General features: G+C 42.9%; 1 protein-coding gene across 1 annotated transcript; it reads left to right on the forward strand.

The window, feature by feature from the left end:
- Positions 9,938 to 11,868, forward strand: LOC109226546 (short-chain dehydrogenase reductase 3b-like). The gene is made up of 2 exons (XM_019391331.1): positions 9,938 to 10,199; positions 10,963 to 11,868. The coding sequence occupies exons 1-2, from the start codon at positions 10,183 to 10,185 to the stop codon at positions 11,726 to 11,728; spliced, it is 783 nt and encodes a 260-aa protein (XP_019246876.1). The 5' UTR covers positions 9,938 to 10,182; the 3' UTR covers positions 11,729 to 11,868.

Genomic DNA, 23,393 nt, shown 5'->3' on the forward strand with positions numbered 1-23,393 from the left:
TTTATGTGATTGATTCCTTTAGCTCGTGTTGATTATATCGAATTGTTTATGGCTAGATCCGAGGCATTTGGAGGCCGATTCGAGAGGCAAGGGCATCGCGGAGTAGGATTTTGATCAGTTGAGGTAAGTAACGATTGTAAATCTAGTCCTGAGGGTATGAAACCCCAGATTTCGTATCATTTTTTACTATTTTGAGGTGACGCACATGCTAGGTGACGGCCGTGTGGGCATGCCCCGTTGGGGATTGTTACTTAGTCCGCCCCGTAGCAACTGTAAACTTGCGTATTTGGTTGAAACTATATGATACCTATGTGATTTAGAAAGAGTTCTGTAAATTGGGCTGAATGTGATGTTTAGGCCTTGTGTCAGAGCTCTTTAGACCCTTGGGGGCCTTTTTCTTACTATCCTCTCACTGTTTTTGATTGAAAGTCTATACTCAATCATGTTATACTTATTGATTTCATAACTCAGTCTTTATTACTCTGTTTTGATACATATAAATGTTGTTTTAGGCTGAGTACCCTCTTTTTACTGAGAGCCCGAGTGGATTGAGAGGTTTATGACTGAGTGAAGCCGAGGGCCTGATTTGTAAGGATATTTATGGGATCGGGCTGCACGCCACAACATGTTTAGATATAGGCTGAGGGCCTGATTGATTTACACCATGAGTTGGCTTGTTATAATGCTATAGGCTGAAGGAGCCCCTCTGGAGTCTACACACCCCCAGTGAGCGCAGGTACCTACTGAGTGCGAGTGCCGAGTGCTGAGTGATGGTGAGGTATGCCCGAGGAGCTGTTTATGAGTGATTGTGAGGTATGCCCGAGGGGCTGTATACGAGTGACTGTGAGATTTTCCCGAGGGGCTGTATACGAGTGATGTTTTGCTCGAGGGGCGGCTTATGATTTCATCATTTTTGCTTGCCTTTGCATTGAGCCTTGTTGAAAACTGTTGACAAATATTTTTAAACAATTTTTACTAGAGCTGGGTTTAAATGATATGATTTGATTCAAACTCTGATTTTAAAAGCCTGTTGTATTGAGATTTCATGATGTGGACTTTAAATGCTTTATTGCTTGTCACTGCTTCTCAGCCTTTATTTACTTTGGTTACTTACTGAGTTGGCGTACTCACGTTACTCCCTGCACCTTGTGTGCAGATCCAGGTGTATCAGGACCCGGTAGCGGTTGTTGACTATTCCAGCTGTAGATCTTCTTGGAGTTAGCAAGGTTGCTACTGGCGATCGTAGCCCTGCTCTACTCCCTCCTATCTTCCTATAGTTGTTCGTAGTTACTTTCCAGACTGTGTTAGTCTCAGTACTTTCGGACAAATTGTAGTAGATGCTCATGACTAGTGACACCCCGATGTCGGCCTTTTCTCTCCGCATTCTCGTTATTTAGAATATCTTTATGAAGTTATGTTATTAAATAGCTTGAATCTATCTTTTTTTAAATAAATCGTGTTGTTTTAGTAAAGAGTCGGCTTGCCTTGTACCGTGATAGGTGCCATCACAAGGTGGTAGTTTGGGTCGTGACAAGTTGCTATCAGAGCCTAGGTTGCATAGGTCTCACGAGTCATGAGCAGGTTTAGTAGAGTCTTGCGGATTGGTACGGAGACGTTTGTACTTATCTTCGATAGGCTGCGGAACCTTTAGGAAAACTTCACATTCTTGAATTCTTGTCGTGCGAATCTATTGATTCTGGTAACTAAACTTCTGTTATTCTATTCTCTCATAGATGGTGAGGACACGTGCTACTGGTCAGGACGGACGGCCACCAATACCACCAGCTGGGGCCGCGAGAGGCCGAGTTCGCGGTCGAGGCCGTGGTAGGGGCAGGGGTGTAGCCCGCCCAGCAGCTAGGGTAGCACCTACAGATCCACCAGCTGCCCCGGTTCAGGATCAGGTTCCGATTGTAGATGCCCCAGCAGGACCAGCTCAGGCGTTGTGCCTATGGTTATTCCAGGTCTTCAGGAGACCTTAGCTTAGATTCTGACCGTGTGCACCAGTCTTGCTCAGGCGATCGCTATTTCTACTACAGCAGCCACTTCCCGGGTCGGGGGAGGCACTCAGACTCTCACCGCCCGCACACCCGAGCAGGTTGTTCAGGGACTTCAGACATCGGGGGCACCACCAGCCCAGCCGGTTGCACCTGCTCAGGACTATGTGGTTCCTTTCATGCCTGATGATGAGCAGCGTAGATTGGAGAGGTTTGGTAGACTCCAGCCTCCGACTTTCAGTGGTAGAGAGGGCGAGGATGCCTAGGGTTTCTTGGACAAGTGTTAGAGGATTCTCTGTATCGCGGGTATTCTGGAGACCAGTGGGGTCTCATTCACTAAATTTCAGTTCCCAAGAGCTGCCTTTACTTGGTGGGAGGCTTATGAGAGGCCTAGGCCTGTTGGTGCAGCGCCCCTTACCAGGCAGTAGTTCTCTGTTCTCTTTCTGGAGAAGTATGTGCCGCAGTCCCGCAGAGAGGAGCTGTGCAGGCAGTTCGAGCAATTGCGTCAGGATGATATGACTGTGATGTATTATGAGATGAGATTTTCTGAGTTGGACCGTCATACTATTTGGTTGGTTCTCACAGACAGGGAGAGGATCATGAGGTTCATTAATGGCTTCACATATCAGCTGCGGATTCTTATGACTAGAGATAGGGTGTCTGGTGCTTCTTCTGAGGTGGTTGTTGACATTGCTCGGGACATAGAGTCGATTCATCGCCAGAAGCGAGTGGAGATGGAGTCCAAGAGGCCTCGGGGATCCGGTAGTTTCAGTGGTGCTCCTCATGGGGGTCAGTTCCAGCACGACAGAGGTCGTCCATTCAGACATGCTCAGTCAGCTCACCTAGTTCACCGTGGTGCATCATCGGGCTATGGTTCTCACAGTTCTCATACCATTCATCACTTAGTTCCATCCCAGCCCATAGCTCGTCCCGTGCTCCATCAGTTCAGGGAACCTCCATGCCAGGTTCTTCTACCAGTTATCCCAGTGCTAGGGGTTCCCTTCAGTCCCCGTCACCAGCACCAGGGGGTTGTTTTGAGTGTGCGAAGTTGGGGAATATGTGGAGGCAGTGTCCGTGTCGTCATGGGGGTCTACCTCAACAGAGGAGTCAGCCATCGACTTCAGCACCAGTTACCTTCCCACCCGCCCAGTCAGGTAGGGGTCGCCCTAGAGGGGGAGGTCGATCAAGTGGTGGCCAGGCTCGTTTCTATGCACTCCCAGCCAGACTAGATGCCATTGCTTCAGATGCTGTGATCACAGGTATTGTCTTAGTTTGCCACAGGGATGCCTCTGTATTATTTGATCCTGGTTCCACTTTTTCATATGTGTCGTCATATGTTGCTCATTATTTGGATACGCCCCGCGAGTCTTTTGTTTCATCTGTTCATGTATCTACTGCTGTGGATGATACTATTTTTGTAGACTGTGTATATCGGTCTTGTGTGGTGACTATTAGGGGTTTGGAGACCCGAGTAGACCTTTTGTTGCTTAGTATGGTTGATTTTGATGTGATATTAGACATGGATTGGTGGTCTTCGTGTCATGCTATTCTGGACTGTCACGCTAAGACGGTGACATTGGCTATGCCGGGGGTGTCACGGATTCAGTGGCGAGGTTCCTCGGATTATGTTCCCAGTAGAGTGATATCATTCTTGAAGGCCCAGCGGATGGTTGGGAAGGGTTGTCTTTCTTATTTGTCCTTTGTGAGGGATGTTAGTGCAGAGACTCCTACTATTTATTCAATTCCGGTGGTGAGAGATTTTCCGGATGTATTTCCTGCAGACCTGCCGGGCATGCCGCCGGACAAGGATATTGACTTCAATATTGATTTGATGCCAGGCACTCTACCCATTTCTATTCCACCGTATCGTATGGCACCGGCGGAGTTAAAGAAATTGAAGGAGCAGCTGCAGGAACTCCTTGATAAGGGGTTTATTAGGCCTAGTATGTCACCTTGGGGTGCACCAGTTCTGTTTGTGAAGAAGAAGGATGGCACTATGAGGATGTGCATTGATTAAAGGTAGTTCTCAATCAAGAACAAGTGTCCTTTTCCACGCATTGATGATTTATTTGACCAGCTTTAGGGAGCGAGAGTGTTCTCAAAGATTGATCTCAGGTCAGGGTATCACCAGTTGATGATTAGGGACTCGGACATTCTTAAGACAGGTTTCAGGACCCGATATGGCCATTATGAGTTCCTTGTGATGTCATTTGGGCTGACCAATGCCCCAACAACGTTCATGCATTTGATGAACAGCGTGTTTCGACCTTATCTTGATTCGTTTGTTATTGATTTCATTGATGATATCCTGGAGTACTCTCGTAGCCAGGAGGAGCACGCCGAGCATTTGAGAGTTATATTGCAGCTGTTGAGGGAGGAGAAGCTTTATGCTAAGTTCTCCAAGTGTGAGTTTTGGCTCAGTTCAGTGGCGTTCTTGGGGCACGTGGTGTCCAGTGAGGGTATTCAGGTTGATCCGAGTAAGATAGAGGCGGTCCAGAGTTGGTCCAAACCGTCCTCAGCCACATAGATTCGCAGCTTTTTTAGTTTGGTAGGTTATTACCATCGGTTCGTTCAGGGATTTTCATCTATTGCATCACCCTTGACCAAATTGACCCAAAAGGGTGCTCCTTTCAGGTGGTCGGATGAGTGTGAGGTGAGCTTTCAGAAACTTAGGACCGCCTTGACTGCAGCTCCAGTGTTAGTTCTGCCATCAGCTTTAGGTTCTTATACAGTATATTGTGATGCTTCTCGGGTCGGCATTGGGTGTGTGTTGATACAGGAGGGTAGAGTGATTGCTTATGCTTCTTGCCAGTTGAAGCCCCATGAGAAGAACTACCCTATTCATGATTTGGAATTGGCTGCCATTGTTCACGCGTTGAAGATTTGGAGGCACTATCTCTATGGTGTGTCTTGTGAGGTGTTTACTGATCATCATAGCCTCCAGCACTTGTTCAAGCAAAAGGATCTCAATTTGAGGCAGCGAAGATGGTTGGAGCTTCTAAAAGTCTACGATATTACTATTTTGTACCATCCAAGGAAGGCCAATGTAGTGGTCGATGCCTTGAGTAAGAAGGCGGTGAGTATGGGCAGCCTTGCATTCATTCCTGTTGGGGAGAGACCTCTGGCAGTTGATATTCAGGCCTGGGCCAATCAGTTCGTGAGATTGGATATTTCGGAGCCTAGTCGGGTCCTAGCTTGTGTGGTTTCTCGGTCTTCCTTGCTTGATTGTATCAGAGAGCGCCAATATTATGATCCTCATTTGCTTGTCCTCAAGGACAAGGTTCTGCATGATGATGCCAGAGCTGTGACTATTGGTGATGATGGGGTATTGAGGATGTAGGGCCGGATATGTGTGCCCAATATAGATGGTCTTCGGGAGTTGATTCTAGAGGAGGCACATAGTTCGTGGTATTCCATCCATCCGGGTTCCGCGAACATGTACCATGATTTAAGATAGCACTATTGGTGGAGGAGAATGAAGAAAGATATAGTGGGGTTTGTAGCTTGGTGTCTCAATTGTTAGCAGGTGAAATATGAGCATCAGAGACCGGGTGGCTTGCTTTAGCAGATAGAGATTCCAGAGTGGAAGTGGGAGCGGATCACCATGGATTCCGTAGTTGGACTCCCACGGACTTTGAGAAAGTTCGATGCTATTTAGGTGATTGTGGATCGGCTGACCAAGTCCGTGCACTTCATTCCTGTGTGTACTACCTATTCTTCAGAGTGGTTAGCTGAGATTTACATCAGAGAGATTGTTCGCCTTCGTGGAGTGCCGGTTTCCATCATTTCGGATAGAGGCACACAGTTTAAATCACAGTTTTAGAGGGTCGTGCAACGAGAGTGGGTACCCAAGTTGAGTTGAGCACAGCTTTTCATCCTCAAACGGACGGGCTGTGCGAGCGCACTATTCAGATATTGGGGGACATGTTGCGCGCTTGTGTCATTGATTTTGGGGGTTCATGGGACCAGTTTCTGCCACTCGCCGAGTTTGCTTACAACAACAGTTATCCGTCGAGTATTCAGATGGCTCCATATGAGGCTTTGTATGGGAGGCGGTGTAGATCTCCGGTGGGATGGTTCGAGCCGGGCGAGGCTAGGCTTTTGGATACAGACTTAGTACAGGATGCTTTGGACAATGTGCAAGTGATTTAGGAGCGGCTTCGTACAGCGCAATCAAGACAAAAGAGTTATGCTGACAGAAAGGTTCCTGATGTCTCTTATATGGTTGGGAGAATGTTCTACTGAAGGTTTCACCCATGAAAGGTGTTATGAGATTCGGGAAGAAGGTCAAACTGAGCCCTCGGTTCATTGGGCCTTTTGAGGTGCTTCGAAGGATTGGGGAGGTGGCTTATGAGCTTGCTTTGCCACCTAGCTTGTCGGGTGTGCATCCAGTATTTCATGTTTCTATGCTCCTGAAGTATATCAGCAATCCGTCTCATGTCTTGGATTTCAGCACGGTTCAGTTAGATGGTGATTTGACTTATGATGTGGAGCCAGTGGCTATTTTGGAGCGGCACATCCGAAAGTTGAGGTTGAAGGATATAGCTTTAGTGAAAGTGCAGTGGAGAGGTCGGCCCGTGGAGGAGGCTACTTGGGAGACCGAGCGGGAGATGCGAAGCAGATATCCACACCTATTTGAGACTTCAGTTATGTTTCTAGACTCGTTCGAGGACGAACGTTTGTTTAAGATGGGAGGATATAACGACCCAGCCGGTTATAGCCCTGTTTCCCCCATTTCTGATTCCTTTTGTGTTCTTTAGCCGTGTTTTATCGTATCGTGTTGGTTGGTTCGGGTCCAGAGTGGTCTTGGAGTGGAATGAGACACTTAGTCTCCTATTTAGAAGTTTAAGTTGGAAAAGTCAATCGGATGTTGACTTACGTGTAAACGATCTCGGATGTGAATTTTTATGGTTCCTTTAGCTCCATTAGGTGATTTTGGACTTGGGAGTGCGTCCGAAATGTAATTTGAAGGTCCGCGGTAGAATTAGGCTTGAATTGGCGAAATTGGAAATTTGGCAATTTTTAGTCGACAGTGGAAAATTTGATATCGGGTTCGGAATGGAATTCCGGAAGTTGGAGTAAGTTTGTAGTGTCATTTGTGACGTGTGTGCAAAATTTGAGGTCATTCAGACGAGGCTTGGTAGGTTTCGGTGTCGTTTGCGGTATTTGGAAGTTTAGAAGTTCTTAGGCTTGAATCCGAGGGTAATTTGGTATTTTGATATTATTTTGGGAGACTCGAAGGTTCGACTAAGTTTGAATGATGTTATGGGATATGTTGGTATGCTTGGTTGAGGTCCCGAGGGCCTCGGGTGAGTTTCGGGTGGTTAGCGGATCATTATTTGGCTTTGGGAGTTGGCAGATTTCTGGTGTCAGCTGTATTTGGTCTCTGGTCTTGGAAGTGCGGACCGCACAAAATTGGTGCGGGCCGCGGAGGTGTTATGCGACCGCGACAAAATTGTGCGGACCACGATGAGGGGTGTGCGGCCGCATTGAGTTTTATGCGTACCGCGGAAGGAAAATGGCTCAGGACCCGCGACCGCGGCATGATTGTGCGGACCGCACGGTGAAGGTTCAGAGAGCACTATATAAGCGAGGCTTAGGGTTTTATTTCACATCTTGGACTTTGGGAGCTCGGCTTAAGGCAATTTTTGAGAGTTTTTCAAAAAATTCATCATGGTAAGTGATTCTAACTCGGTTTTGGCTAATATTCATGAATATATCATTGAATTCATCATTCTATTCCTGATTTGGGATGGAATTTGGGGAAAATTGGTGGAGTTCCATAGAATAATTTTTTGGGATTTGAAAGCCTATTCGAAGTCGGATTTGAGTGAAACTAGTATGGTTAGTCTCATAATCGAATGGGTTGTCGGATTTCTAGACCTGGGCCCGGGGCCCGGCTTTTGAGTTGACTTTTTGACTTTTGACCTAAAGCTTAGCATTTTCTTATGGGATTGATTCATTTAGCTCGTGTTGATTGTATCGAATTGTTTATGGCTAGATTCGAGGCATTTGGAGGCCGATTCGAGAGGCAAGGACATCGCGGAGTAGGATTCTGGTCAGTTGAGGTAAGTAACGATTGTAAATCTAGTCCTGAGGGTATGAAACCCCGGATTTCGAATTGTGTTTTACTATTTTGAGGTGATGCACATGTTGGGTGACGCACATACTAGGTGACGGGCGTGTGGGCGTGCATCGTTGGGGAGTGTGACTTGGTCCGCCCCGTAGCAACTGTAAACTTGCCTATTTGGTTGAAACTATATGATACTTATGTGGTTTAGAAAGAGTTTCTGTAAATTGGGCTGAATGCCATGTTTAGGCCTTGTGTCAGAGCTGGTTAGACCCTTAGGGGCCTTTTTCTTACTATCCTCTCTCTATTTTTGATTGAATATCTATACTCAGTCATGTTATACTTATTGATTTCATAACTCAGTCTTTATTACTCTGTTTTGATGCATATAAATGTTATTTTGGGCTGAGTTCCCTGTATTTACTGAGAGCCCGAGTGGCTTGAGAGGTTTATAATTGAGTGAGGCCGAGGGCCTGATTTGTGAGGATATTTATGGGATCGAGCTGCACGCCGCAACATGTTTTGATATAGGCTGAGGGCCTGATTGATTTACGCCACGAGTTGGTTTTTTATAGCGCTTGGCTAAAGGATCCCCTCCGGAGTCTACACACCCCCAGTGAGCGCAGGTACCTACTCAGTGCGAGTGCCGAGTGCTGAGTGACTGTGAGGCATGAGTGATGGTGAGGTGTGCCCGAGGGGCTGTTTATGATTTATTGTGAGGTATGCCCCAGGGGCTATATACGAGTGATTGTAAGGTTTGCCCGTGTGGCTGTATACGAGTGATGTTTATCCCGAGGGGCAGCTTATGATTTCATCAAATTGCTCACCTTTGCATTGAGCCTTGTTGAAAACTGTTGAAAAATATCTTTAAATGATTTTTACTAGAGCTGGGTTTAAACGAGATGATTTGATTCAAACTCTGATTTTAAAAGCCTATTGTATTTTACTGAGATTTCATGATGTGGACTTTAAATGTTTTATTGCTCGTCACTGCTTCTCAGCCTTTATTTACTTTGGTTATTTACTGAGTTGCAGATCCAGGTGTATCAGGACCCGGTAGCGGCTGTTAACTATTCCAGTTGTAGATCTTCTTGGAGTTAGCATGGTAGCTGCTGGCGATCGCAGCCCTGCTCTTCTCCCTCCTATCTTCCTATAGATGTTCGTAGTTACTTTCCAGACTGTGTTAGTCTTAGTATTTTTGGATAAACTGTAGTAGATGCTCATGACTATTGACACCCCGATGTCGGGCTTTTCTCTTTGCATTCTCGTTATTTAGAATTTCTTTATGAAGTTAAATTATTAAATAGCTTGAATCTATCTTTTAAAAATAAAAAATCGTGTTGTTTTGGTAAAGAATCGGCTTGCCTAGTACCACGATAGACGTCATCACCACGTGGTAGTTTGGGTCTTGACAATTTTAATGTTTGGCAAGCTTTATATCCCCTTCGGTTTTTGTTTCTTTTCAGTTTTCCCCTAGTTTTACCGTCATAAAATTTTCGAAAGCAATTTCTTTTAGAAAAGCATGCAGTTATAGTTTTAGTTTTAGAATCATGCTGTGATGATATTTGTTTGTTTGGCATGTGTATTGAATTTTCTTCCTTAATTTGGTACTCAATCAATTAGAATTGCGTGCCAACTGTAGTAATACGTGCATGCTATCATGCCTATTAAATGTACACCCCGTAAGTTTCAAGGAACATTCATTCAGTAAAATACATTAAAGAAAGCCACTGCATGTGAGTGTATTTGAAATTCTGGGTCGATTAAGAAAACAATTAATCCTATTCTTTTAAAAAATAATTAATAGTGCCCAGCAAGTGGTAATTAAAAAATCATAGATTCATGCCTTATAAGTTTTGAGGGGTCGAAGATTTGCCAACAATAAACGTGGATCCCTATATTGTTGCCGGTAGCCAGCAGTTTCCCCCGATATTCTTTGCGTAGCTCAAGGCCAGTCAACAAAATGGAGAGTTTACCAAGACACACTCTTTTATAATATTGTAGATCCATAGAGAAATTTCTGTTCAGTGAGCTGGAACGGATCGGAGCCTACGCCGGCAGAGACCTCTGCAAAAACTTTAACCATTGCTGAGACAAGGAGGTTCCTCTTGTTTTCAGATGGCAAATAAGCTCAGGTAAAAAATCATCAGTTTCAATTTCGTTTCACTATCAAATATTGCACTCCATTTTTATGCACTTACATAAAGACATAAATTTGGAATAGGCTGCAAGTTAAATTTAAAAAGGTGGTGCAAGAAACTCCAATGGAGTGAAATGTTTCCGTCAATACGCCGTCGAAAATTTGATTCATACTATTTTAATTAGTGATAGGACATGTTTATTTTAAGATTGAAGATTGGGTGAGTCTTTTAGAACATTAGATCCAAATGATACAGAAAAGAATAATCTGTGACTAAAAATTTAGTAGGCTGCATCAGCTAAAACAAATTTGAACTGTGAAATTCGAATCCATAAAAACAAGGAAAAATTACGCGATACAGCAAACATATACCCAGTATTACTATTCATAGCTATACTTTCAGAAAATTTTAATTGGTAGCTATATTTGAATTTATATCAAATTTATGTGAAATGAAAGTACTGAAACAAGAGATAAATTGTTTTGAACTAAAACAAGAGAGCAATAAATACAGTTGCACGAACGAATTAGTTGATATAAGTTGTATCCGCTGTGTGAACGAATACAGTTGACACATGTTGTATTTGTTGCGCATCTAAATACAAATAATATAAGCTAATAATAAATTGAACAGTTGCTACCTAATAATTAGGCAAACTATAGTTACATAGTTAGGCTAGCTCTATCTAAACTAAGTAAAAATTCTTCTAACAAACAATACTAGTATAATCTTTTGTTTGTTCTTTTTGTGGTACCAGGTTGGAGGGTAAAGTAGCTGTAATAACTGGTGCTGCAAGTGGCATTGGTGAAGCAACTGCTAGATTGTTCGTGGAACATGGGGCTAGTGTAGTCATTGCTGACATTCAAGATGAACTTGGTCATCAAGTAGTGGCGTCAATCGGAACCGACAAGGCCAGCTACCGCCAGTGCGACGTCACCGACGAGAAACAAGTCGAGGAAGCTGTCGCCTACGCCGTCGAAAAATACGGTACCCTCGATATCATGTTCAGCAATGCCGGCACCCTCGGCAGCCTCAGTTCCGTTCTCGACATGGATATGACGCTTTTTGACCAGACGATGACTATTAACGCACGAGGATCGGCATTAGCCGTCAAGCATGCAGCTAGAGTCATGGTAACTAAAAAAATTCAAGGCTCCATCATATGTACGGCAAGCGTAGAGGCTATTTTAGCGGGTGCAGCTCCGTTAGCCTACGTGGCGTCGAAGCACGCCATCCTAGGCGTGGTAAAAGCGGCGGCACGTGAGCTGGGACAATACGGAATTAGGGTGAATTGTGTATCGCCTTATGGCATCGCGACGCCAATGGTATGCAAAACGTTCGGCGGAGATGCCGCCCCTATTGAAGCTTCAATATCTGGAAATGCTAACTTGAAAGGTATTACATTGAGCACAAAGCATATTGCAGAAGCAGCACTTTTCTTGGCGTCGGATGAGTCGGCTTACGTTAGTGCTCATAATTTGGCTGTCGATGGTGGCCTAAGTTCTATTATGAAGCTAGATTAAATCCTCCTCTAATTTCATGTACAATACTGCTATTCCCTCCCAAGATCTTTTTTAGTTGTTATAGTCTCTAAAGGGCTCATTTGTTTTTATCAAGATTAAGATATCGGGATTCCAATATACATTTGAATATTAAAGTGTTGCATCTAAATATGAAAGTTGAACAATTAAAACGGTTTGTTTTCTCAATATCTAGAATTATAATTATTTGGTGATTGCCAGGAGTGCTTCGCCAAATTTAAACGATGATCCTGAAAGGATCCATCCAACATAATTTTGGGCAGTCAATTTGGTTTGCCTGTCCCGTCAATATTGAACAGGACAAAGACAAAAGCATATCGATATTTTATTCAACTAGTTTTAGGGTACGCGCTTTGCGCGTGTACCTATATTAATGGGTATATAATTTAAAAAATTACGTGAATGTTATTAGACAATACGTTTGAGTTATATAAAACTATAAAATAAAAATTAAATAAATTTTTGAAAAATGATAAATACTTATTTTATTTAGCTAGCTCAATAAATTAAATTTTTATCCCACATAAATTTTTAGATGGTTTATTGTGATTTATGATGACTTATATAAGAATATCTTATAAAAATTAATGTTATTTCTATGACCTAATACTGAAAACAAAACACAATTGTTTTTATCATGTTCTTCAAAGATTTGTCAAAGAAGCATCATAATCGACAGGGGTGTTCATAAAAACCCGAAAAACCGAACCAAACCGAAAACCAAACCAAACCGACCAAAAAAACCGATACTTTTTGGTTTGGTTTGGTTTTAGTTTTGAATTTTAAAAACCGATCAAATTTGGTTTGGTTTTGGTTTTAATCAGAAAAAAACCGAACCAAACCGACTATAGGAGTAGCTATTTCAAATTCATTATTACATCTATATATATGTATATTTTTATATAAAGTTTCAAAAATTTAATGGTAAATGTTAATAGTTTGCACTTTTAGTATAGTTCTTTACCTTTACATTCTAGTTTGATTGGTAGTTTTCTTTTGTTAAGTGTAAGAATCCATTTCGTGTTAAAAATAATATATTTTTAATTGAGTCCTTAAATTATTCATCACTATTTGATCCAACTATCAGCAATATATCTTGGTAAATAATAGATTTCTCAAAGGGCAATTGATTTGATAGTGTTACGTTGAAAATGTGGTCTCCGGAATATGTGTTTGGTAGTGTATGTCTTATATTTAAGAAAAAACCGATAAATAACCGAAAAAACCGAAAAACCGACATAAACCGAATCGAGAAAAAACCGACTTAATTGGCTTGGTTTGGTTCTAACATTTGAAAAATTGACTCTTTGGTTTGGTTTTTTTTTTTTAGAGAAAAATCGATCCAAACCGAACCATGAACACCCCTAATAGTCGAAATGTCGATCGACCTTTTATCCTTTAAAAATAAATGTATTTTAAATAAAATCATAATTTTATTATTTTTTATAATATTTAGATCCTTAAAATTAATTGATCGCTCCGTTTCAAAAAGATTGGCACTGTTTTCTTATTAGTCCGTTCCAAAAAGATTGACACATTCTTATATTTTTTTTTAGTAAAAAGCGTTTATAGCCACACAATTGTTATTGTTTGCTTAAAACCATAAGTTTCAAACGTTTTATTTTAATGACACCGCTTGTTATTTTAATGATATATTGAATCATTCATTTTTTTCAAATGTTAACATTGCTTACCAAAAATCATGCATACACCATTGTATATAAACACCTTTGTTAATTGCTAATTTATAAATAAAAAATCAGCTTAAGACAAGATGAGTTAATCACTTGAATAACAACTCAAGTGAAACACACATGTTGTCTTTAATTTGTCAGCATGTATGTATAAGGCAAAGTCTCTTTCTGGCGAAAGAGGAAGTTTTCTTGTTCAGAAAATCGTTTTAATTCTTTTAGTGTCAAGAATTTCGTTTTCTAGAGGAAGGAAAACAGAGGGATGATTCTAACAAACTGGAAAAAGGTTAGAAGGTATAAATTGCACGTCATGGTACCAAAAAATGTTACGAAATTTATACTTACTTTAACAAGGAAAGAGATTTTATAGTTAAACTTTTAGTTGATTTTCAAAGTCCTAATGAACCAAGTAATTTAACATAAATCATATAAGGAAAGATTTAATAACTAAGATTTTAGCTGATTTCAAAGTCCTAAATATTAGAAAAAAATAACTAAATTACGATTTTGTCTAATATAAAGTTTATTTTCAAAAGGTAAAAAAGGCGAACGACATTTCGCTAAGGGCCTTCGTACTTTTAATATAGTATAGATTGAACACCCAAGCACATGTATGTTGGAAATTTACATTTAATTCAGTGTCTGTCAATTTCGTTTGTTTTAAGTAAGCATGACATTTCATCCGCACTGAAATGTTGTTTGTATCTTTATTGATTTTGGCTGTCAATTTTTTCTTGATTAATTTGTTACTTAGTACATGTTTAATAAAGTTTAAATATTTAATCGTATCACTGTGACACTACGTGAGCGATTCTGTTCTGCGTTGTTCACTACTAGAATTTCTGCATAAAACGACCAAACTTTAGCGACCAAAGTTGGTCTGTCAAGAAAAGCGACCAAAGTTGGTCGCTAAACTGGTGAAAATAATAAAATAATGATTTTAAATAAATGTGACGACCCGGCCCATCGTAACGTGAGTTACCGCCCCGTTTTCCCCATATTATGTTGTTCTATGTTTCAATATCAGTATTTGAGTTGATCGGGTAGAATTGGATTGGTTTTAGTTGGAAATATGGCACTTAGCCTCTTAGAAGGAACCTTAAGTCAACCGGAAGTTGACTATGTAGTTAGAGGGCTCGGATGTGAGTTCCGGTGGTTCGGGTAGCTTCGGGGGATGATTTGTGACTTAGGAGTGCGATCGGAATGGAATTTGGAGGTCCAGTGTAGAATTAGGCTTGAATTGGCGAAGTTTGAATTTTGGCAAATTCCGGTTGATAGGTAGGATTTTGATCCGAGGGTCGGAATGGAATTCCGAGAGTTGCAGTAGCTCCGTAGGGTGATTTTGGATATGTCTGCAAATTTTCAGGTCATTCGGATGTCGTTTGGTCGGGTTTTTGATCGAATGCGTATTGCGGAAGTTTTTAAGAAACTTAGGCTTGAATCCGATGTAAATTAATGATTTTAGTGTTGTTTGACGTGTTTTGAGGATTGGAGCAAGTTTGAATAAGGTTTTAGGATGTGTTGATGTTTTTGGTTGGGGCCCCGGGAGCCTCGGGGTGATATCGGGTGGTTAAACGGTGAATTTGGATGTTTGTTGCAGGTCTGGTGTATCTGGCTTCTGGTATTTCCGCATCTGCGGTCCTCGAGGGGGCCTGGCATGTCCACAGGAACGGAAGCCCTTCCGCAAAAGCGGGTCCGCATAAGCGGACAATCCATCGCAGAAGCGGTTGAGGGGAAACCGCATAAGCGGGCTTTTAGTCGCAAAAGCGGCACCTGGGGGAGTTAAGTGAAAACCGCATAAGCGGTCATATGGCCGCAGAAGCGGTCCCGCATAAGCGGTAGCGGGACCGCAGAAGCGAAAATAGACCTGGAAATAAAGTGAACAGTGTTCATGATTTTGGAAAAAGAGAAGAAACATTTTGGACTTCGGGCAAAGAGGATTTTTGGGCGATTTTGAAGAGAATTCGTGGGATTTCGTCAGGTAAGAGTTCTTAGACTCGGATTATGTTGTTATGGTGTAAAAACATGAATTAAACACTGAAAATCCAAGGATTTAAGGGTTAAAAATGGAGGTTAGGGCTTGAAGCCTAAGAAAGTGTAAATTTGGGATTTGAGGGGTCAAATGGACCCCGATTTTGATGAATTTGATATGGGTAGCCTCGTGGCGAGACGAGGAGTCCGGTGATGTAAATTTCATAATTTTTCGCGAAGTGGGCCCGGGGCTCGGGATTTTCCAACTTCGTGATTTTCGATGTTTTTCGAGTCTTTTCGATTGGGTTATATTCCCTTAGCATATTATGACGTATTCGTTGTGGCTTTGGTCAGATTCGACGCGCGAAGAGGTGAATTCGAAAGGCAAGGGCATAGCAAGCTAGGACTTTGGCCGGCTTGAGGTTAGTAATAAATGTAAATGCTGTGTTGAGGGTTCGAAACCCCGATTTGCACAACGTAGTGCTATGTGAGGTGACTTGCACGCCGGATAACGGGCGTGGGGTAGAGCACCGTCGGGGATTGTGACTTGGTCCGTCCCGTTTAATAAAATTGATACCTATTTGATGTAGATTTGTAATATCCTTATAAAAATGGATTAATTGTCATAATTGGGCTTCGTGCCAACTACTTGAATCCTTCAGGGATTATTTTACTGGTTTCTTACCGTATTTATAGATATTGAACTCAGTCCTGGTGTTTGACACTGTTTTGTAAACTCAGCCATTTTTCTTAAAGCAGAAACTAAATTAATATTTTTAAATAAAGTTTGGGCTGAATATTTTTATACTATTGTGCCAAAAGGCTTATGTGATTTTGGACTGATTATTGGATCGGGCTGCACGCCGCAGTGGTATGATAATGATATTGATATGAGGCCAAGGGCCTGTTTGATGCCACGAGATGGCTTATTATTGCGCTTGGGCCGTAAGGGGCCCCTCCCGGAGTCTGTACACCCCCAGTGAGCGCCGTCGACGTTAAATAAATGGAGCGGGCTGCACGGCCGTAGCGGGGTACTGGAGGTACCAGTTTATGTGTTGCATTGCATACTTGATTGCCATTTACTTATTTATCTGCTGTGATATTCTATAATTGTTTTTCATTAGTTTATTGAGTTGATAGTATTTAGATTGAGCTGCTGTAATTATAGCTTACTTTGTGCCTGTCCAGGATTTCTTACTCTCAACCCTTATTTATGTTTATTACTTTCTGGGTTGGAAGTACTCACAATACTCCCTGCACCTTGTGTGCAGATCCAGGTACACCGCAGGGTGAGTGAGGATTTGTTAGCTGAGCAGCAGGATCTGGGAGTATCGAGGTAGCTGCATGGCGTTCGCAGCCTTGATCTCTCCCATCTATCTTTATCCTTTTATTCGCATTTTCTTTCCTAGACAGATTTGTGATTAGGTGAATATTCTGCTTCTAGAGGCTCATGTTCGTGACACCAGATTCTGTGGGCTGACTAGTATTTTATTTTGGGGTTTTCGAATATTAGAGATTATTTCAGAGATTTCGCACTTAAATTTGGTATTTTATTAGTGAATATTTATTTATCTATCTAGATTAATTGGCTAAGGTTGTGTACATGGTCAGGCTTGCCTAGCGGTGTGTTGGGCGCCATCACGACCGGGGTTGGGTCGTGACAAGGTGGTATCAGAGCTTAGGTTACTTGGTCTCGCGAGTCATGAGCCGGTTTAGTAGAGTCTCGTGGATCGGTACGGAGACGTCTGTACTTATCCTCGAGAGGCTGCAGAACCTTTAGGAAAACTTCACATTCTTGAATTCTTATCGTGCGTTCTTGATTCAGCTTGAAAAGAAACTCTTGAAATTCATTCGACGTGTTCGTACGCGCGCATGAGCGCTCAGTAACAGATGTGCCTAAATAGCTTGTGATGCCCTGATCGAGGGGTGAGACGTGATCCTTGTGAGTTGATGTCGGGCCAGTTGGGTGGACTTGAGGCCGGATTTTGCTTATGGCTTGAGCACCAAGATGCTGATTATGTGAGCTGTGTTTTTGAACTTATACGTTTGGTATTGTCCCCATTAGCGGGAATGATAGTTGGATAGCTATGTGATGAGTACGTTAGCACTGCGAGAGGTATCTATATGACTTGGAAGTGGCGAGGAAGGACTGCTGGATGATAGAAGAACTATTAGGTGTTTGAATTTCCATCGTGATTCGAGGTATAGCTCCGAGTTATGGGCGTGTGAAGAATCTTTTCAAGATCCTAGTTGGGAGTGAAGTAAGTTGCATGTTACGGTATGAGTTCAGACTCAGGAAGACGATGTACCTGTGTAATGTGTATAATGGTGGAAGACATACAGAAATGTTATATTGAGGCGAAAACAGGTGGGTTATCTCCCGCGGAGTGTTCTAAAGTGGTGTGATCCTTATGTGTATGTTAGGATATCTCATTTACAAGTAAAGAAAATGTGTTGAAATCTAAATTGGTCGCTTAGGGAGTGGGTGTATCTGTCGCGAAGGTGAAGGTGAGAATTGCAGAAGAGTTAAATTCTAACTGATCTATGATTTCACAAGCCTATAGAGGATTTGAGTTAATCTCACTATGATATCATGACAGCAATAGAGTACATGCGTAGGATTTATTGAGTGCGCTTTGATCTATGGCTTCGAGCCAAGTTAGGGAGTTTGCTATTGATTAAGTTTATTGCACGGCTAGATGCTATGTTCGTTCCAGTTTGAGGCGCGTTGGTGAGTTAGTTGTGGCTTGCGGAGATTGGGGTCGAGGATGGCTGTGAAGGAATTTATTTTTATTTTCAAAGGTTATACGGTACCTCGTATGTGTGTGAGAACCACATAATTTCTTAAGTTGCTGCTAGTAAAGGGCGCTCGGTGTATAGAGTAGGGAGATGCGTGCTTGTAATATGACGAAGTCATATCTTGCGGTGTCGGAGTGCTAACGAGGCACGGGTGGTTCTGTTCATTTGACCAGGCTAAATGCAGTTAAATAGAGTAAATGACTATCGAGAATTGTACTAATGTGGTCGAGATTCTACATGTTACAATTGGGTATCTTGAATTTGTATATGTGATTAGAACTGAGTCTCCATTGCGAGAGGTCAAGATGTGTAATTTTTCTATATCAATTATGGGCTCCTATGTAGCACTATCAGGAAGGTGCAAGTAATGGTTCGGAATTCGTAGAATGTTCTAGGATGTTTTGATTTGCGATGTAGTAGTTGGAAGGTACGAAATGGTTCGTGGGATGTGAGATAGCATGGTCTCGTGATTCAAAGTCACTCGGGATGAGTGCGGATGGATGGTGTTATATGTTGAATGCAGTTACTATTATTTCTAGGGCAATCAGGGTAAGTCGAAAGAAGATGGATTGGTTGGCCAAATATCTGTTGGCATATTGGTGGTAGAGATCAATTCCTTCAGCATGATCAGGTTACGCGTGTGATTTGCGGCGGTTCAGGTGAGGCCTGTCGTCCGCCGTAAACGATGTTATTCTAGAGTACTCCATTATTATGGGTCTGTGACGTGTAGGCGGATCCCGAAAGGGTTATGGTGGGTAGACCACTACTTAGAGATTTGCATATTCTACGGTTATGAGAATTCACCTGTGTGTTGCTATGGTTCTCCTGAAGTGAGTTAAGTGGGAAGTTTTATATGATGAAGTGTTAATCTAATAATGGTTCCGAAGTTGTGATGAAGAGCGTGTCCTATCGTATGTGGGCATGTTGGGTGCAATGAGTGGTATGGAATTTGAAGTGAAGATAGAGGTAACAGCTCTGTATGGACAAGGATGTCACGAGCTCGGATGAGCAGGGAAGTAGTTTCGACGTTTAAGGTAAGTCGGTATTGTCTTCAGCATCACCTGAGAACGGTGTTTTGTGAAAAGGCTTTGCATCCTGTTTGATAATTCCTGATCGCTTTTCAGCGTTAGTGTGGCCGATGGTTTGGAGGTACGACCCAGTTATCTGTAATGGTAGGTTGTGGGAGGGTGTCCCACAGGAAGAGTGTGTAAGTATGGCAGTTAGTCACTTGATTTATTGGAGACTTGAACCAAGTATGAAGGTTGTGTTAATATCGTTGAATTGAGAATATATGCCCGGAGGGCACTCAGTCTATTGAGTTGTGGACTACGGATGATTCCTCCGACTGTGATGGATGTTCCTATGTGTTACGAGCGGAAGATGAGTTGTTAGGGACCTTTGAAAGGTAATTAACCTAGTTCAGTGCGAGCAAGATCAGCTTGAGGTTGGCGGATGGATTCAAATGTGAATATGGGCTCTATGTCAGGCCAGACGGGTTCATTTCAGTGATGCGCTCCTTATGGAGGAAGAGTCAGGGGGTTATTCCGTTGTCAGATATTTTATGCAGTGATACACTATGCCGTGTGGGTTTTGAGACGGTTTGAGAAAATGCTTATGTGTTGAGGATTCGCGTAGAAATGATGTTCATGAGCAAAATGGCTCTCGAGATTCAGATTGTACATCGCACCTCAGTTGAGCTTGAGTTTTGGTAGCTTATAGCTATATGTCCCCTCAGGGACGGTATTGTGCACTTAGCATACTTGTGACCGAAATTCGGTATTTTATATTAATGAGCAATTTAGCTTGATGTACACCTCTTTAGGTGAGTGTTATGTGTGGATCGGGTGGCACGCCGCCATGAGTGTGTTATTTGGATCGGGTTGCGCGCCGCAACAGTATGATATTGAGCATGGTTTTCTATATGCTATTTTTGTATGCCTTGCTTCTTATTTTTCTAAGGAGAGCACATAGTAGTGCGTGAGTTAGGCAGTTCCTTTCAGAGTTCTTTTTCTTTTTGTACCGCGTTCGTATCGGTAGCCTATCGGCGCTTTGTGGCATCATATGAGACTTTTAATTATGTCTGGGGTGGCTTATTGCCCGAGCAGTTCGTACTGGGTGAGACGAGATTATTGAATTCGATCTCAGTGCAATCTGAGCAGATNTGAGGAAGGCACAAGGGTCACGGAGTGTTGTTTTTGAGCGATTTGGAAGTGGCGCCGCCGTAGGTGGCGTCCACAGTTTCGGATATTCGAGGAGAAAGGCTGGGATTCAAGCCATGGGGGTTTGGGGTTCGGAAAAAGGAGGACGTGGGGAGTCTATGGTGTAATTTTCAGGGCCAACGGAGTATCGCCGCCGGCGGAAACTATTTCCGGCCGGCGGCGAGCGGCGGAAGACGGTGGAATTAGGGTTTGTGGGGTGAGGTTGAGAGGCGGGCTTTAGGGGGTGGGGGTGCTCTTCAGACAATTAAATATGAAATGAGTCATAGTTCCTAGCCGTTGGATGATGAATCCTCGACGGCCAGGATTGATTCAGCTCAAAACGACGTCGTTTGAAGGGAGTGGGGCTGGACCGGTGTGACGACCCGACCCGTCGTATCAGGTATTTCTGCCCCGTTTTCCTCATTTATTACTTCTTCGTGTTTCATTACCGGTATGTGGTGAGTTAGAGTTGATTCGGATTGGTTTTAGTTGGAAATGAGGCACTTAGCCTCTTAGAAGGAACCTTATTTTGGAAAAGTCAACTGGAAGTTGACTATGTAGTTAGAGGGCTCGAATGTGAGTTCCGGTGGTTCGGGTAGCTTCGGGGGATGATTTGTGACTTAGGAGTGCGATGGGAATGGAATTTGGAGGTCCGGTGTAGAATTAGGCTTGAATTGGCGAAGTTTGAATTTTGGTAAATTCCGGTTGATAGGTAGGATTTTGATCCGAGGGTCGGAATGGAATTCCGAGAGGTGCAGTAGCTTCGTTAGGTGATTTTGGATATGTCTACAAATTTTCAGGTCATTCGGACGTTGTTTGGTCGGGTTTTTGATTGAATGCGCATTGCGGAAGTTTTGATGAAAACTAGGCTTGAATCCGATAGGTTTTAATGATTTCAGTGTTGTTTGACGTGCTTTGAGGATTGAAACAAGTTTGAATAAGGTCTTGGGATTTGTTGGTGCTTTTGGTTGAGGTCCCGGGGGCCACGGGGTGATTTCGGGTGGTCAAACGGTGAATTTGGGTGTTTATTGCAGGTCTGGTGTATCTGGCTTCTGGTATTTCCGCATCCGCGGAAAAGGAACCGCATAAGCGGTTCCGCAGATGCGGCTATGGTGTCGCAGAAGCGGTCCTCGAGGGGGCCTGGCATGTCCGCGGGAGCGGAAGTCCTTCCGCAAAAACGGGTCCGCATAAGCGGACAATCCATCGCAGAAGCGGTTGAGGGGAAATCGCATAAGCGGGCTTTTAGTCGCAAAAGCGGCACCTGGGGGAGTTAAGTGAAAACCGCATAAGCGGTCATATGGCCGCAGAAGCGGTCCCGCATAAGCGGTAGCGGGACCGCAGAAGCGAAAATAGACCTGGAAATAAAGTGAACAGTGTTCACGATTTTGGAAAAAGAGAAGAAACATTTTAGACTTCGGGCAAAGAGGATTTTTGGGCGATTTTGAAGAGAATTCGTGGGATTTTGTCAGGTAAGAGTTCTTAGACTCGGATTATGTTGTTATGGTGTAAAAACATGAATTAAACACTGAAAATCCAAGGATTTAAGGGTTAAAAATGGAGGTTAGGGCTTGAAGCCTAAGAAAGTGCAAATTTGGGATTTGAGGGGTCAAATGGACCCCGATTTTGATGAATTTGATATGGGTAGCCTCGTGGCAAGACGAGGAGTCCGGTGATGTAAATTTCATAATTTTTCGAGAAGTGGGCCCGGGGCTCGGGTTTTGCCAACTTCGTGTTTTTGGGTGTTTTTCGAGTTCTTTCGATTGGGTTATGTTCCATTAGCCTATTTTAGTGTATTCCTGGTGGTTTTGATCAGATTCGGCACCCGAGGAGGTTGATTCAAGAGGGAAAGGCTTAGCGGACTAGTCTCGTGGCCGGTTCGAGGTGAGTAATAGATGTGGATGATGACCTGAGGGTTTGAAACTCCGGTATATCACACTGTGACGCTATATTGAGGCGAGACACGTACTCTACGGTGATTGCGGGGTCGAATATGATTGGGGACTATGGCTTAGTCCCGAGTGATGTTGTACTGTGTTGTTGGCTATGAATTAGCTGGTAAACCTCCTACTTGGATGGTTATGGATATATTTGGGCTGCGTGCCAGTTATTTGGATCCCGTAGGGATTATTATCACTGTTTCTGTGATTTATAGCATGTTTTCATGATATCAGTCCTGAGCTAAACATTTGTCCTAAAATGACTAGCAAAATTCTAAGGTTTCAAACACCTAATTGATAATTACTGATAATTGGAACTAAAACTGGTAAGTTGACTGTGCCTGTGTGGCTTGCATGCATATAGCTGGACTGATAGTGGATCGGGCTGCACGCCGCAGCGTATGTTACTATGATATTGCGCTTGGGCTGTAGGAGCCCCTCCGGAGTCTGAACCCCCACAGTGAGCGCGGGTACCCAAATGGATCGGGCTACGCGCCGTAGCGGTCATGTGCATTGCATCGCATTCATGCATTGTTATTTACTTGTTCTACCTGTTGCTGTTTCATTGAGGAATGTGTAGACTAATTTGTTATAGCTTTGCATTGTGCTATATTTGGGATTTCTTACTGTCAGACATTATACATGCCTATTACCACTGAGTTGGAAGTACTCACTCTACTCCCTGCACCTTGTGTGCAGATTCAGGTACTTCGGGAGCTTAGTTGAGCTAGTTGCTGTTTCCAGAGTTTCAGGAGTTGTCGAGGTAGCTGCTTGACGTCCGCAGGACCCGACTCCTCCCCTATCCCTTTATTATTTTCCGTACATTAGAACATATTTATTGTTGAGGATTCTTGACTCTGTATTATTTAGAGGCTCTAGACTCATGACCCCAGGTCTTTGGGAGTTGCTGTTTATGTTAGTATTTCGTACGCTATTCTTTGAATTAATCGACTATTAGTCTTGATATTTGATCTAAGTATTTAATTAATTAATCGGTTTTGAGCTTCATGTTCGGGTTGAGAGTGTTAATGGTCGGGCTTGCCTAGCAATT

The sequence above is a fragment of the Nicotiana attenuata genome, chromosome 6 (genome assembly GCF_001879085.1).
Source record: "Nicotiana attenuata strain UT chromosome 6, NIATTr2, whole genome shotgun sequence".
In the NCBI taxonomy this organism is placed as follows: Eukaryota; Viridiplantae; Streptophyta; class Magnoliopsida; order Solanales; family Solanaceae; genus Nicotiana; species Nicotiana attenuata.